At 46.4% G+C, this 17,387-nt stretch overlaps 1 protein-coding gene across 1 annotated transcript in view; it reads right to left on the reverse strand.

Moving 5' to 3' along the window:
- The window catches only part of LOC115203086 (PH domain leucine-rich repeat-containing protein phosphatase 2-like), a 50,437-nt gene that overhangs the window by 24,729 nt on the left and 8,321 nt on the right, over positions 1-17,387 (reverse strand). Inside the window, exons 3-5 of the mRNA XM_029767441.1 lie at positions 16,983-17,116; positions 3,933-4,123; positions 3,317-3,442 (exon numbers count right to left, since the gene is read on the reverse strand). Of these exons, the coding sequence (XP_029623301.1) occupies positions 3,317-3,442; positions 3,933-4,123; positions 16,983-17,116 (451 nt within the window). The remainder of the gene's footprint in view (positions 1-3,316; positions 3,443-3,932; positions 4,124-16,982; positions 17,117-17,387) is intronic.

Here is a 17,387-nt window from a genome sequence, read left to right on the forward strand (position 1 = left end):
TTCATTTCTTCCCAGAACGGGACCTCCTGTGTGTGCAAGTGCTTTTAAAATTGTTTATAGTCCTAATCATAGAATCCCTATTCATTTAACAGGAGTTCTGATAGTATTTCAATTAGTCTTTGATGGATATTTTATGTGGTTGAAAATGGAATACTTTGAGCTTTTATGTCACTGAAAGAAATTGCACGTTTAGGCTACACAGCACGGTCCCTAAACGCACATTTGAATCATATTTTGCCACTCCTGTTCCCGAGACAAATATGTACATTTGGTCTATCATTTTACTGCAAGGAACACAATTCTGCAGGAGTTAACATTATAATACGCTACATATGAAGCCTACATTCAGTGTCCAGACTCCTGTCCAGACTTCCGTTTCAGTTACTTCCGTTTTGGGTCGGCAGGTAGCCTAGTGGTTAGAGCGTTGGGCCAATAACCGAAAGGTTGCTAGATCGAATCCCCGAGCTGACAAGGTAAAAATCTGTCGTTCTGCCCCTGAACAAGGCAGTTAACCCACTGTTCCGAGGCCGTCATTGTAAATTAGAATTTGTTCTTAACTGACTTGCCTAGTTAAATAAAGGCTAATATATATATATATATATATACACACACACACACACACACACACACACACACACTATTCCAACTATCATTCTGGCATCCATACAAGTGCACTGTGCACCCGCCACTTGATAAATGCAAAGAGACATCAGTTACAAAACACCAAACAAAGTCTTATCAATGGCATTCTGTGACTGTCCTTCATTAGGACTACAAGTCTTGTAACCTGAATTGATGTGTACACTCTGTCCGTGCGCATCTCGGTCTTGGCCACTCATCTCGGTCTTGGCAAAATTTCAATGCTATCGTTGAACCAAACGGCACTGAGGCTATTCTACACCTCTTCAAGTCAATACGCAAATCTTTCACACGACTAATGATAAATAGTGTAATAGCCTACAGTTTCCTTGGAATCTGTTTGAATTATTATGACAGGCTCATGTTTTACCGGTACAGCGTACCCTTAATATTTATTTTGCCAGGACTCCATACTGGACCACTCTGGCTTACTTTCACCCCTGACTATATCTGATTTCAGTCTAGATTTTTTGCATCGTTCTGCACTCCCAGTCCCGCCATCGCGTTTCATTGGCTATGCTCACACAGTCATTGCTCACTTATCTACATGTGCAGAATGCAGCTGAACAGCATTTCCTTCAGCTCTGAAAAGATAGACAGTATAGTTGTCAGCACAGGGAGGACACTCTCTGTCTGGGGGTTGTAGCTTAATACATTTCTCAGTGTGAAAACATGCTTCAATCCACCACAGGACTGCATACAGCGCAACACCACAGAAAATAGATTGGTTGCTCAGTAGAGCATGTCGTCACATCATTGCTTTTAGGGATAAACAAAGACAAAATCTTAGAGTACTCATCAGCTAGCTGTTAAAAGGCCATTGAGCGCTGGTCAGAGAGAGACAGATGAAGAGAGTTGAGAGAGAATGAGAGAGAGATTTGGAGAAATGAAATGAGATTTGGAGAATAGAAATTGAAATAGACAGAAAGAAAGGCTGGGGAAGTGACCTGCATGTTGACTGGCCTGAGAGAGGAGAGCAGCCTGTAGGGTAGAGGCCAGCTAGGCAGCAGTGGGAGCTCTTGACCCCCTCCTCCCGGTGTGCATTCAAACAGCCTCCAAGCCTTTCTGTCTGGGAGGAACGAGGCACTCCACAAGGCCACTCACCAGGCCCAGCTACTCACATACAGGCCACTGTCAGAGCAAGGAGCCATTAGCCAGCCAGCACAGCCCCCATCACACAGCAAACACCACAACAACCCCCCCACTGATTCAGAAACACACACATGCAGACTGAAACAAGGGCTTGATTGTGTCCAGCCTGGCATGAGTATTGCCCCAAATCCACCATCTCATCCACCCTTCCTCTAATTCTTCTCCCCTCATCTCTCTCTGCCCCTCCAGTCCTCTCTCCATCTCAATCCTCCCCTCCATCTTCATCTCTTAATCTGGGGCGGCAGGTAGCCTAGGGGTTATAGCGTTGGACTCGTAACCGAAAGGTTGCTAGATCGAATCCACGAGCTGACAAGGTAAAAATAATCTGTCGCTCTGCCCCTGAACAAGGCAGTTAGCCCACTGTTCCGAGGCCGTCATTGAAAATAAGAATTTGTTCTTAACTGACTTGCCTAGTTAAATGAAGGTAAAATAAATAAAACATTTAAAAATCTCAGCCCCACCTCACTCTAACTCTCTCCCTCTCTTCTTCTCTCTCACTCCCCCTACATCTCTCTCTATTTCTCCCTCTCTCTTCTTCAGCCTGCCCTCCCCTCTCCATCTCTCTCTCTTCATCTCCAGCCAATCATGTCGCCATGGGAACCTCTGATGTCTAACTCTCCTAAACTGCTCCCGTAGTAACAGGGCCACTCCAGCTCAGTGATCCGCACCACAGTGATAGGTAGGTAGGTAGTGAGGAGAGAGAGGGAGAGAGAGCTCCTTGACTTAGCATGGATCTACCACTAATTGGATTTTCATTTTTCAGTTGCCTTTTTTCTCCACGGCTCATTGTGTGCCTGCTCTGCCTGGATGGAGGCATTCACAGAGCTCGTTAGGGCCCAGTAAGGGGCTGGGACACAATGACCATTAATTCACAAATTAGAGGCACAGCAAGAGGAGCAGAACAGTCAGGGAGGGACAGAGAGAGGGGCTGAGGACACTAACTTAATAAAAAAAATTAAAAAAAATTATTAAACTAGGCAAGTCAGTTAAGAACAAATCCTTTTTTACAATGACGGTCTAGGTTAGGTAGGTTAACTGCCTTGTTCAGGGGCAGAATGACAGATCTTTACCTTGTCAGCTCGGGGATTCGATCTAGCAACCTTTCGGTTACTAGTCCAACGCTCTAACCATTAGGCTACCTGCCGCCCCATATAGTTGTACTGAGTCCCATGTGCAAGCACACAGACACACAGACACAATCAATGACCCATGCACCCTCCTTGCCAGTTGTTTAATCAAAGCCAGACACTGCTGGTCCTCTGTCGTCGCTGTAGAGCCAATCACAGAGGTCACCTGTGGTCCACAGCAGGACTCTGATTGGATGACAGACCAGGTAGTGGGCACACTGTAACTCTGCCCTCTCAGCATACTGTACACTGATTCCCAGCCCAGAGGAACCAACCAGGACCACCCCTCACTGTGTTTCCTGACAGAGACCTCGCATAATTGATCAGAGAAAACATACACAAAGCTTTGGCACACAGATTGTCCTACATAACAACTCTGGACAGGTAAACACACTTACTTTTGAAGCCTGCCGATGCCACCTCTGATAGTCTGCCAGTGTGTCGAAGTTAACAAAGTATGTCTGGGCCTGAGGTCCGGCTGAGCTGAACATCAGACAGTGCTGTCTCCTCTTCACCTCCTCCACCTGAACGTACAGAACAGAGACGTTGAGGAGGACAGACACATCCACTGATGTTCCCAAGAAACTATTATAAGGCATTATGGTGCCTACTGGCTCCATCCATAAGGCAGAGACACATGTGCTTAAGTGTGCCTGAATGTGCATGTCTATGGCTGCATTTACACAGGCAGCCCAATTCTGATCTTTTTTTAAACTAATTGGTTGTTTGACCAATCAGATCAGCTCTTTGGCCAATAATTGGGAAAAGATCAGAATTGAGCTGCCTGTCTAAACACTGAGCTGCCTGTCTATGTATTTGCCTGTCACATTGAGCTGCCTGTCTATGTATTTGCTCCCTTCTCATTGTGCTGTACAGTGCATCCCCATGTCCGTCTGTCCGTCCCAGCTGTGTTGTTGTATCTGTGATCTGCTGTTGTCTCTGTCTCTCTTTGACCCCTGGGGAATGTGTGGGCTTGGAAAACATCTCTCCAACCCCTGACCTCTAACCCTTCACCTTTCCCCCCACCAGGGGCAGGATGTGCATCTTCCCCGTCAGGCTGTCTTTGACGGAGGCCACAATCAGACAGGTTCCACACAGGAGGACCTGGCGCTCAGCCCACTTGTGCAGCTGGGTCTTTCCCTTCCTGACGCTGAACACGCCGGTCAGCAGGGTTCGCTCCTGCTGGTCCGCGTTCACTGGACACTCTGGGGAGGAGAGGGGTTAGTTAAAGAACATGGTCACATACACTGCATTCAGAAAGTATTCAGACCCTTTGACTTTTCTCACATTTTGTTCTAAAATGGATTAAATGAATTGTCTTCCTCATCAATCTACACACAACACCCCATGACAAAGCAAAAACAGGTTGACATTTTTTCAAACTTATTCAAAAGAAAACAAATACCTTATTTACATAAGTATTCAGACCCTTTGCTATGAGACTCGAGATTGGGCTCAGGCGCATCCTGTTTCCATTGATCATCATTGAGATGTTTCAACAACTGTATTGGAGTCTACCTGTGGTAACTTCAATTGATTGGACATGATTTGGAAAGGCACACACCTGTCTATATAAGGTCCCGCAGTTAACAGTGCATGTCAGAGCAAAAACCAAGCTGTGAGGTCAAAGGAATTGTCCGTAGAGCTCAGAGACAGGATTGTGTTGAGGGGGAAGGGTATGAAAACATTTCTGCTGCATTGAACATCCCCAAGAACAGAGCGGCCTCCATCATTCTTAAATGAAAGAAGTTTGGAACCACCAAGACTCTTCCTAGAGCTGGCTGCCTGGCCAAACTGAGCTACCAGGGGAGAAGGGCCTTGGTCAGGGAGGTGACCAAGAACTTGAGTTCCAGAGCTCCAGAGTTCCTCTGTGGAGATGGGAGAACCATCCAGAAGGACAACCATCTCTGCAGCACTCCACCAATCAGGCCTTTATGGTAGATTTACTGAGGAGTGGCTTCCGTCTGGCCAAAAGCACATGACAGCCCACTTGGAGTTTGCCAAAAAGCACCTAAAGGACTCTCAGACCATGAGAAACCAAATTCTCTTGTCTGATGAAACCAAGATTGAACTCTTTGGCCTGAATGCCAAGCATCACGTCTGAAGGAAACCTGGCACCATCCCTACGGTGAAGCATGTTGGTGGCAGCATCATGCTGTGGGGATGTTTTTCAGCAGCAGGGACTGGGAGACTAGTCAAGATTGAGGGAAAGATGAACAGAGCAAAGTACAGAGAGATCCTTGATGAAAACCTGCTCCAGAGAGCTCAGGACCTCAGACTGAGGGGGCGAAGGTTCACCTTCCAACAGGACAACAACCCTAAGCACACAGCCAAGAAAAGGCAGGAATGGCTTCTGGACAAGTCTCTGAATGTCCGTGAGTGGCCCAGCCAGAACCCGGACTTGAACCCAATCGAACATTTGACGCTCCCCATACAACCTGACAGAGCTTGAGAGGATCTGCAGAGAAGAATGGGAGAATCTCCCCAAATACAGGTGTGCCAAGCTTGTAGCGTCATACCCAACAAGACTCAAGGCTGTAATCATTGCCAAAGGTGCTTCAACAAAGTACTGAGTCAAGGGTCTGAATACTTATATAAATGTGGTATTTCAGTTTTTTTTTTTTATATACTTTTGCAAAAATGTCTAAAATCTTGTTCTTGCTTTGTCATTCTGGGGCAATCAATTTTAGAATAAGGCTGTAACGTAACAAAATGTGGAAGAAGTCGAGGTCTGAATACTTTCCGAATACACTACCACACACACATACTGTACGTACACGGAGCCCATACATCCCACCCACTCCCTGTACAAACATTACGTTAATTAATACCATATGTTCTCAAAAGGGGTAGTGTTATCAAGAGACAAAGACAAGGAGAGGGCTAGACGCTGCCAGAACATGAAGTCACACTGATATCAACAGGTCACGATGATGTCACCTATGCATTAGTCAATGAATAGGACATCTCTTCCTGGAAGTGTTCTTATGTCAGCAGATCAACCCAGCCTATAGTCTCATTATCCTCCACATAGACAGCTGATACCTCTAGAGCATGCTTAACATTTGATATGACACACTGTAAGAACGTATCAAAACCCATTTATTCGCTGGATGGAATCTAAAGATAGTTCGAAGGCTTTATAATCTATTGCTTCATCCATGGTAGATATTAAAGGTGTGAGTGTCACTCCCTCAAACTCTGATCAGAGATCACTGGGCTCTGCATGTCTAGGCTGCTGACAAGGTTGATCAAAACACCAGGTGATACAGGTGAGCATTCATTGGCTCAACTCAAGGTGTCCCTAGCGTTTGATCAGTCTCCCCTTTTCATTAACACACACACACACACACACAACTTTGCGATTGTTCTCAGAGATGCTCTAACCCAGATGCATCAGTCAGGTTGATGAATGAGTCAGGCTTTTGTCACATTAAACCCTCGTTCAATCGAATTATGTAGCAGGGAGGTGAGGCTAGTGTTGCAGCCTGAGTACCGTACGCTGCTTCTGAAGGACACAAACAGCAGGCCTCCCTCCCTCTGCTCTGCCAGGCCTCAAGTACACTCAGGTTAAAGGCTGGTCAAATGAGCACAAAGCTTATTTTTTTTCAATTTCCCTTGAAATAACAAGATCTGCGTTATCCTTAATACCACCTCCCAGAGGCAGGCAGACATGTCCTCGCTCTCTCTGCCCTTTTCTTCCTTCTCTTTCACGTCAGTGGCAGCCAGGGATCAAAATGAAGTCAGGCTGCTTGACTTTGTGCTGTCTGGAAAGCCCATAATGAACAAGACAATGGCCTCTGACAGCAAACTGGGCCGCTGGCGCTGGCTGGGGATCAATAGTGGTTTCTGATCCCCGGGCTTCCCCTCTGTCAGCGAGCAGAGGACCAGAGTACCTCAGTTCCAGCACAAAGGCCCTAGGGGGCAAGGGCAGCCAGCCTTAGAAGGAGAGGGGAAGAGCAATCGAGAGGGAAAGAGGGGGAGAGCTGCATCACTGCCCTGTCCTCTATGTGTCTGTGTCAGTGAGGGTGAAGGAGGCTGACCTGTCAAAGACAGAGCCTTGTAGCCCTGTAGGGGATCCACATACAGCCAGGAAGACACGGGCAGACAGGACGCTCTCTCCCACTGGCCCCACAGCAAATCCACTACAAACAGCCACATTCCTCCCTCATCCACACACTCATCCCATTCTATCCCCCAATGAACTGCTGCTTACCAGCCCCCCCCCCCCCATCTCTTCCTCACATCTCACCATCCAACTGAATTAAACACCTAATAATCACCTCCCTGTTCTTTCCACCTCACTGTGAAATGATCCAAGAACACAGCACGCCAATAAGGCACGTCAATACAATCTCAGACTACTGGCTCAGAGTCCCACTGAGCATTCTCACCTCCACCATCACACACAGGAAAAAAACTGCCTCATTATTAGAAATAGTGTTGACTCTGGTGCAGTGGGTTGTGAGAGAGGGAATGGTTGATATTGTGTTTGTAGCTAGCGCACAGCGATGATCCAAGCTGGAACAACCCCCAGAAACACTACAGATGTAAGCCCTCTCTGAACATTGGAGCCAGAGGGCCAGAATGAAAACACCGCTTCTAACTAGAGCTAGCGTTTTCTACAGCAATAAGAGGAAAGTGAAAGTCACTCGATATTTGGGGGTTTGATTGCATTTTGAGAGACGGCAGCAGAATGTAGCTCAAGGACAATACAGTGCTATTGTAAACGAAGCGTAGCCCTAAAAAGCCCTTCAAATCAATTCTACTTCAAGATCTTCTGACTATCACGCAGGATGTCAACAAGCATTTCGAAATTGGACATCCCCCTGGACTCGACTCCAAATCTGAGGAACGGGCCTCTGCACAGAGCAGCATCACGCTGAAATAATTGAACGCACAGAGACACTGAGCTGTGCTCTGCTCTCCCTGCTCTGGCCATGGAAACATGTCACCCCAATTAACATGGTTGTGTGTAAATACCCACAGCCTATACTGTTGCATTGCTACAGGGTGTTGGCAAGTACGTACTTTATCATCTCATGCTATCAGAATGACGGAGAATACAAGATCCTACTTCAGCAATAAGACCTGGGGAGTGGCATACGGCCAATATACCACAGCTAAGGGCTGTTTTTAAGTGCCACGCAACACAGAGTGCCTGGATACAGCCCTTAGCCGTGGTATATTGGCCATATACCACAAACCCCGAGGTGCCTTATTACTATTATAAACTGGTTACCAATGTAATTAGAGCAGTAAAAATACATGTTTTGTCATACCTGTGGTATGCGGCTGTCAGCCAATCAGAATTCAGGGCTCAAACTACCCAGTTTATAATTGATTATATAGACTCATGACATACGCAGTATCTCAGATATGGCCTCATCACCAATGGTACGCAATTACCACACATCTGAGAAAGGCACAACTCTTTTTCCTGTTGCATTAGGCTTTAATGTACAACGATTTACAGCAGTCAGCACAGCTCAAACACCCAGCCAACAGACCTGTAACGTTCACAAAACATACAAATGATCATTTAAGATTCTTTATTCATTCTTTAACGAAAGACAACCCCACTAATGTTTGCAGTGTGCCCCGGATCGCGAGAACACTGACACTTCAACTTCCTCTCCTAACACAACGATAACACTTTCTGACAATCACTCTCTCATTCAATCACAATGAAAACAAGTCTTAGCCATTCACGACAAACTGCTGCACCCAAAACAAACACGCATGCTTTCCCACCATGTCAGAGTTGCCAGGGAAACGATGACTAACTTGGAATCAAAGTCTGCTCCAGCCTAGTACATCTGCACCATCTACACTCCCCTGCATATTTATTTGGATAGTGAAGCTATAACTTTTAGTTTGGCTCTGTACTCCAGGATTTTGGATTTGAGATCACATTTTTCATATGAGGCAACAGTACAGAATGTTACCTTTTATTTGAGCGTATTTTCATACAGATCTGTTTTACTGTTTAGAAATGAAAGCAATCATGTGTCTAGTCCCCTCATTTGAAGGTGTCATAAGTATTTGGAAAAATGTACTTGTGTGTATTAAAGTAGTCAAAAGCTTAGTTTTTGGTCCCATATTCCTACATCACGCTAGACACGCTACCATCTTGTTGGATGCATTGTCAGTTTGTATTGATTGCGTTTCAGATTATGTTGTTCCCAATAGAAATGAATTGTAAATAATGTTGGGTCATTTTGGAGTCTCTTTTATTGTAAATAAGAATAAAATGTTTTTAAAAACACTTCTACATTAATGTGGATGCTATGATTACGGATAATCATGAATGAATTGTGAATAATGATGAGTGAGAAAGTTAAAGGCACAAAGATCATACCCCCAAGACATACTAAACTCTCATCATTACCATTAACAGGGGAGGTTAGCATTTTTGAGGGGCATGAACCAAATTAAAAGTTTAGATTCAGTATAGAGCCAAATTAAAAGTTTTAGTTTCACTGTCCAAATAAATATGTAGGGAAGTGTATAATTACCCTTCACCCCCGAGCAGGAGTCAGCCAATCCCACACCAGTGATTTATTAAATGGACCAATCTCATTGGTCATAAAATGTGTACAAGTCTGGCAGAGCGGCAGATGTTGTTTAACTCTGTTCTCTCTCTCAGGCTAGACTCCAGCAGCAGTTCCAATAGCAGCAGGGTGGGAGTCCTCAGCAGCAGGGGCAGAGAGAGGGCATGCCTAATCACTAAACCTAGTCCCACTTCCGCTGTTCAGACACTGCCAAGCCACAGGGACAGTGACAAGTGACCGATCGCAGTGTATGTCCTGGGTGAACCCCCCTCACCTCTGTCCCTCAGCTCTAATGTCCCTGTCTCCTGTTGACGGTAGTCTTGGCAACAGTGGTCAAGTCTTTCCTCAACAGTCACCAGATGGGCAGGGGAGTGAGGCAGGTCAAACTGTGTCCCTATGGCATTGAAACTACCATACAGAGACACAGAGTGAGCGAGAGAGTCAAAGGAGGTGGCAATGGGCCAAATGCATTCTAGAGACCCAACACTTGTACATCAACTTTCCCTATGGAGTATCAGAACCTGAGAATCCCCCAAACCAGACCATGTTTCAGCTGTCAGCCAGACATGACTCCAGACAGCCCCGTCCGTCCATCCAGACTGAACAACTGCCTTGATGTTCTGTCTCCAACAGGGAGAACTAGAAGAATATTGCATAGATTAGGTAAGCTTGCAGTGGGGGGCCAGTGGAGGCAGAGACACAGGCTTACTGCAGCCCAGGATCAGAACAGCAGGTCATTTTTGGCAATAACATCAAATCAGAGCCGTGCAGGCCCCCTCCGAGACCTATTCTTACTGTGAGAAATGCAATTCATAAAGTTCTTAAGCTTGCTTCCATACTAGGGAAATCAAATAAAATGTCAAACTGCTTCAGCAGAATAATGCAGACAAGTCAGACAGTACAAAACTATGGGACAGTGTCAGTGCTAACTGGATACTGAACAATAGGAAGGTGGAAAGTCCAGCTAGCATCTTTCCGATATGCACATCTTCCCCAGCCCTCTATGGTTCAGCAATAGGATGAGGGGTGATTTCCCAATAAAGATTGCAATGAAATAGATCAATCTAAACTGGCAAGATCCCCTCCAACTCCGAGACACCCAGCTCTTTAAGCCAGATATCGCGTGACTTAAGGCTGAGGTGCCTTGAGTGTGTCTGACACTGGCAAATCTCTAGCAGTTGATTGCTGACTCACATCTAGGATCTGCATATAATATTGAGAAGAGAAGGTGGAGAAATGCAGAGATGCTGCTCAGTGGGGTGTAATGTCTCTCATGAGTAGGAGCACTCTTCCTCTCCTCCTGGTCATGCCATCCCTCTCTTACCCCCTCCTCCTCTCCCTCCCTCTGTTATTCAGTTCATCAGTTAGCGAGACCAGGAAGTAGCGTACTGTAATCGCGCTCCTTATGCTCCTCCAGGCACTGACCATTACAGATGGGTGAGTCTGTAATAGGCGCCCAGAAGACCCCTGTGTGAGCAGCAGCCCAGTAACCTCTATGGCCTGGCTGCTGGACCCCCTTAGCGCAGCTTAGGGCCTTCATTGGTATTTTCTGATAAGATCCTGGGAGATCAATAACTCATTCGTTGGCAAACTTGGTCAGCCCTCATATGATTAACTCCCCTCTGCTGAGACACTAAGGCTCCCAGGCTGGATGTGAGCTCCAGAGCTCCGCAGCAGAACCAGGTCCGGACCGGCCGAGGTGAAGCCAGACCCAGTGGACCAGCACCAGGACTCACATGCACTCTCAGAGCTGCAGCTGTACGCCCCCCCAGGTCTCTGGAGCGCTGTTTTCATAGAGAGTGCTTTATTAAGTCAGCATTTATTCATGTTTACTCCCCCCTCCATGTTTGTTTTCATCTCATTGGAGCGCCACAGCAGGCTGTTGCGAGTGGGCAACAGGGCTGTGGTTCGGGGGGGTTCGGAGATTAGTTTCCTGTACAAATAGAGCCGTGTGTATTTTAATAACTCACACAATGTTCCCTTATCAACACCTCTCTGACATGGAAAGAGAGAAGGAAGTCATAAACCTGTGCTTAGCAAAAACCCTTCAACACCCCTGCAGTGTGAATACCAACACATTTTACAAAGGTGTGCACAGCGAAGCCCAGTGAACGCAGGATTCATGGTCACACTTTAATAGCAACACACTTTATGACGTATAAAGCTTAACTATTTAAGGGTGATAAGAGGTGCTTTGTCATGTGATCACCCTTATTCCACCCTTTATATAGAATGACATGCTTATAACTGATTTGTGAAGCCTTTATGCAGCCTTAAAAAGGGTTTACAAAAACTTTAGTGTGAACATACTGACAAACCCTTCCTATGATGGCTGTACTGTTTACAGCTGTGGCAGAGATCCCCTCATCAGCTCAATCAGGTTAGGTTACCCCTGACAACGGCTGCCAGGCACCTGAGAAAGACATATGTACAGCACAGGGTTGTTATGGAGTTCTCCAACTAACACAGTGGTGATGAAATAGATGGGCTGTGTGGGTGGAGAGCTCTTTAACAACCCCTTAGATGTGTGGGTGGAGAGACTTGTTACCCCATGACCGTATGGGTGGAGAGTGGAGGCATTTTACCGTAATTCTGTATGAGTCCTCATCTGATCCAATCCAGCCACCCTGCTAGCCTAGTTATGATGCCAGGGTGCCAGTGTTTGCTGTTTTCCCACAAGCAGCTAATAAAGGTGAGGGATCTCTCTCCCAGGGCTTGGCCAACCTCGGGGCCACAGGCCTGCTCTGCTCAATAACACCATGGCACAGCACAGCCAGCTCTCACAGGACTGGGCCGAGCAGGGGAGAGACCAGCGCTGTTCTGTTCCCACTGTAGCCTACACACCGTGACTGAGAATGAGGCCTGCAATGTGCTGGAGAGCTGACAGCAAGACAGACAGACAGCTACAGCACTGAGAATATCAACCAGACAGACAAGAGGGGCATGCTTTATTCTCAATACAAAAAGGCACATACGTAGTGACAGTACATGCACCGAAACAGCCCGAGTATGTTTTCTCTGGGAGGTATTGTGAATGGGACGGCAGATAGCCTAGTGGTTAGAGAGTTTGGTTATTGGCCCAACAGTTGCTATAACGAATCCCTGAGCTGACAAGGTAAAAATCTGTGGTTCTGCCCCTGAACAAGGCAGTTATCCCACTGTTCCGTCATTGTAAATAAGAATTTGTTCTTAACTGACTTGCCTAATTAAATAAAGGTTAATAATAAAAAAAATACAAACTAAAATGCCTGAGCATGTGCAGTCAGTGGATAGGAAGAGAGGGGCTCCTTCACCTTGTGACAGTGTGAGAAGGCTATGCCGGCCAGAGATGGTGGCCATGCTTTCTTCCCCTCTCACTCTGTCATTCTCACCGTCTCTCACCACAGCATGGGCGCGGCCACAGCCCCAGCCAGTGACACTGACTCAGCAATACAGTGCTGCACAGCGCTCGGCCCAGCCAGTCTCAGCACCAGCCTGGTTATTAATAGGAGAGGCATTACACAAAATCAGGTCCCCACTCCTCTTCTCCTTACAGCCTATCAGGACTGACAAGAAGATAATTAGACCTGCCACTACCACACAGGATCACAAAGAGGGAGGAGTGTGAGGTGAGAGTGAGAGACTGACTGAATGAATGATATGGACACATCACACCATTGTAAATACATCTCCCCGCCCCACTAAGGGGACCAGTGTGTTAAAATGAACCAGCATGACACATCCATCCTGTACCTGGTGCCATACATCACAGTGACTCAGGGGTAGTTAGTTACTGGTGGGGCTGTGGTTAGCAGTGTGGTTACAGTTTGGTTTCAAATCAGATTTTATGACTTTGTGGTTGTGCCAGCAAATGACCACTGCAGAGTTGCCTAAAGAACAAGATTCATTACAAAAACGCTAACCTGCACCAGGCCCAGGGAAGAAGGATGGTCAGTCAGGGACCACACAGCCCTGATGTATGGCTGTTTGGGCTGCGTCCTGGCCTCAGAGTAATGAAGGTTACCCACTCCCAGGGTTGTGTCTGACACAAATCCCTCACAGGCCTGAACCAGCAGCGGTCACTTAACCCCTTCCCAGAGGAGAAGGCGGCCACTCATGGGCCCTCATTTTGAGGATGTGAGATTGAACTGTTGTAGTAGTAACCCAAACCACAATACAACCTGGTTCAAACAATGGAAACATTATTAAACAGACATCACCTCAGCACCAAAACTACAAATGTAGTTTGAGGACTTAGCAAGGTAACTTTGGTCAACTCGAGTAACTTGTAATAACCGGGCAGGCTAACTACGGGTTAACTACATTGGTCCTGAGTGTCTGAGCCGCGAGTTGAGGACCAATGACAGCAGATTCCCGCCCTCTCGCAAAGATTGTCTTCCTCAAATTAACTGGATAATGATGCAAACTGATTAAATATTTTATTAAATCAAATGTGTTGTGTGTTCAAAATAGTAATGTTAAAATACCTATGACATTACACATTTAGTAATGACAAATGCATTGGAAACTTCATGCACAGTTAAACTTTGTATGACCCAATACAACTATTTTATAATTGGAGGGAAAAGGTGCTTGTGCATTGATAACCACACCAAAGTAATAGAATAGAGACTGCACATCTAAAAGTCTAGTTCATGGGATAGCCTGCTGAATTTGCAAGATAACTTTTTTCATTTTGATTTCGGCACAAATTAAAATGCGGGGCACCTCACGGATGGCATAGGGGTCTAATACCCTGACTACACCGCTCGCATCGCATGGGTGAGCGTTGCAAAATAGATTTCTAAATTTATGTTCTTCAATAATTGCACCCACACTACTCACGCACGTCAACGAGCGTCTGCGTTGCCAAGGGCCAACACGGAACCCAAACCGGCTGTGTGCGTGCGCCATCGTGCATTAATGTATTTTGTCCCCCCACACCAAACGCGATCACAACACACAGGTTAAAATACCAAAACAAACTCTGAACCAATGACATTAATTTGGGGACAGGTCGAAAAGCATTAAACATGTATGGCAATTTAGCTAGTTAGCTTGTACTTGCTAGCTAATTGAGTTGTTATTTTACCTGAAATGCACAAGGTCCTCTACTCCAACAATTAATCCACACATAAAACTGTCAACCGAATCATTTCTAGTCATCTCTCCTCCTTCCAGGTTTCTTCATCTTTGAACTTATATGGTGATTGGCATCTCCACAACAACCGGCAAAACATTTCATCTTTCAATCACCCACGTGGGCATAACCATTGAGGAGATGGCACGTGTGTACCTGCTTCTATAAACCAATGAGGAGATGGGAGAGGCAGGACTTTCAGCGCGATCTGCGTCAGAAATAACAATGACTTCTATTTTAGCCCTTGGCAACGCAGACGCTCGTTGGCGCGCGCGGGCAGTGTGGGTGCAATAATTGAATAACATATATTCCTAAATGTATTTTGCAACGCTCGCTGTGTAGTCAGGGTATTAAATAGAAGTCCTTTCTATTTCTGACGCAGATCGCGCTGCAAGTCCTGCCTCTCCCATCTCCTCATTGGTTTATAGAAGCAGTTATCCACGTGCCATCTCCTCATTGGTTATGCCCACGTGGGTGATTGAAAGACGAACTGTGTTGCCGGTTGTCGTGGTAATAATATGAATGTTAATATGCCAATGACCATATAAGTTCAAAGAAGAAAAAGCCTGGAAGGAGGAGAGATGACTAGAAATGATCCGATTGACCGTTTTATGTGTGGATTAATTGTTGGAGTAGAGGACCTTGTGCATTTCAGGTAAATGAACATCCTAATGTTTATATCCCAGGACAAATTAGCCAGCAACAGCAAGCTAGCTAAATAGGACAAATTAGCTAGCAAGTGCAAGCTAACTAGCCAAATTGCCACAAATGTTTAATGTATTTCGACCTGTCACCAAATTAATGTCATTGGTTCAGAGTTTGTTTTGATATTTTAACCTGCGTGTCGTGATTGCATTTGGTGTGGGGGGCCAAAATAAATGTATGCACGATGGCGCACGCTTGCAGACGGTTTGGGTTCTGTGTAAGGCACTGCGTTGCAGAGCTAGAGGCAGAGCTAGAGGCGTCACTACAGCCCCGGGTTCGGTCCCGGGAGACCCATGAGGCAGCGCCCAGCGTCCAGGTTAGGGGAGGGCTTGGCCGGCCAGATGTCCTTGTCCCATTGCGCTCTAGCGAGTCCTTGTGGCGGGCATGGCGCATGCACACTGACTTCGGTTGCCAGCTGTACGCGTTCCCTCCGACACATTGATGCGGCTGGCTTCCGGGTTAAACGAGCAGTGTGTCAAGAAGCAGTGCGGCTTGGCTGGGTTGTGTTTCGGAGGACGCATGGCTCTCGACCTTCGCCTCTCTCTCGTCCGGGAGTTGCAGCGCTGGGACAAGACTAACTACCAATTGGATATCATGAAACTGGGGAGAAAAAAAAAGGGTAAAAAGTACCAAAAATATATAAAGACAAAAATAAAAGCGGCACTGACTTGCCCATGGATTGATGTTTCAGCATTGTCTCAATGAAGAGTTCAGTTTTCAACTAGATAAGTGCTAGAGTTAGCAGCAGGTGGACGAGCAATATTCACCGTTGTAGTACGGATGAAGCCTGAGCTGGAATGGAAAGCTAACTGAAGCTGGCTACCTTCAGAAAACCCTGAGTAGATCGAGCTTGCTTCGTAGTTTACCCCTCTGGCCCTGATAAACCAGTCCGATTCCTCTTAATGTGCTAGAATGATTCAGACTAGCTGAGTACTGAAGCTAGGACAGTGTCGTCACTCAAGTGTAGAGAGGCGCAGAAGGAGAAAGCATAATCTTTTAAGTGGAAAACATGAATTCCTCTAAGTACAAAATGCTGCTCCACAATCTCTGACAGACCGATCCGCCAGCGCGATCAGAGGTGTGTCTTGCTGCCGGTATGAAAGCTAAATCACAACAAGCCCTGGCTGCTTGGCTCCTGCAAACAGACAGACAGTATGCAGACCCAGACAGAGATACAATATGAACAGATATGCATCGTTTTCTTACCCATCAAAGCATGATAATACTAGAAAGAGTACCATTTCCCCCCAACGTTACAAAGACTTATATGCATAAAAAGGTTATGCAAAAATAAACCCCAACCCAGGTGAGTGAAGCCTACTTCATTAAGTCAGGGTAGTGCTAACAGCCCTGCAGCCGGGAGAGTAGTGGAAAGACACACACACACACACACACACACACACACACACACACACACACACACACACACACACACACACACACACACACACACACACACACCGTCACAACCACTCCGACACACACACACACTATGGATCAGAACGACAGGACCCATCCCAGAAGCTGACAGTTTAGACTGCTCCATCAGCTGTAGAGCCAGGTCCATTGACAGGGCTCCAGGCCTAGTTCCCGGCAGAGCGGGCTGAGCCCAGCCAGAGCCCAGTGAAGGAGAGCCTATCATGGCCTGCAGATGGCCGTAGACAGGCCCCCTGGGTCACTACTCACCACTGTAGAAGCGGATCATGCAGCTGAGGTCCGAGTTGGCTGCCTCTCTCTGAACCCGCGGAGGGTCCTGGTAGCCTATAGCAGCCAGGTAGTCATACACCATCTGCAGAGGGCGCTCAGAGGGGTCCAGCCTCCTATAGGGACAGAAATAGAAACCATCAGGATATGCCAATCAAAGTCAATACCCTTAACAGGCACACAGATTCTCCTCTACACATATAATTAATTTGTGCATTCTTGCCTCCACGCTTGGAATCCAACCAAAGGGGTATAGTTCATCAACCATTTCTAACACATTTGCATGCACGCAAACAAACACACACACACACACACACACACACACACACACACACACACACAAGCAGAGACATTCCAATCCATCCTTCCCTGTGTTATGACAGGTAA

Source organism: Salmo trutta, chromosome 12, assembly GCF_901001165.1.
Source record: "Salmo trutta chromosome 12, fSalTru1.1, whole genome shotgun sequence".
NCBI classification, from domain to species: Eukaryota; Metazoa; Chordata; class Actinopteri; order Salmoniformes; family Salmonidae; genus Salmo; species Salmo trutta.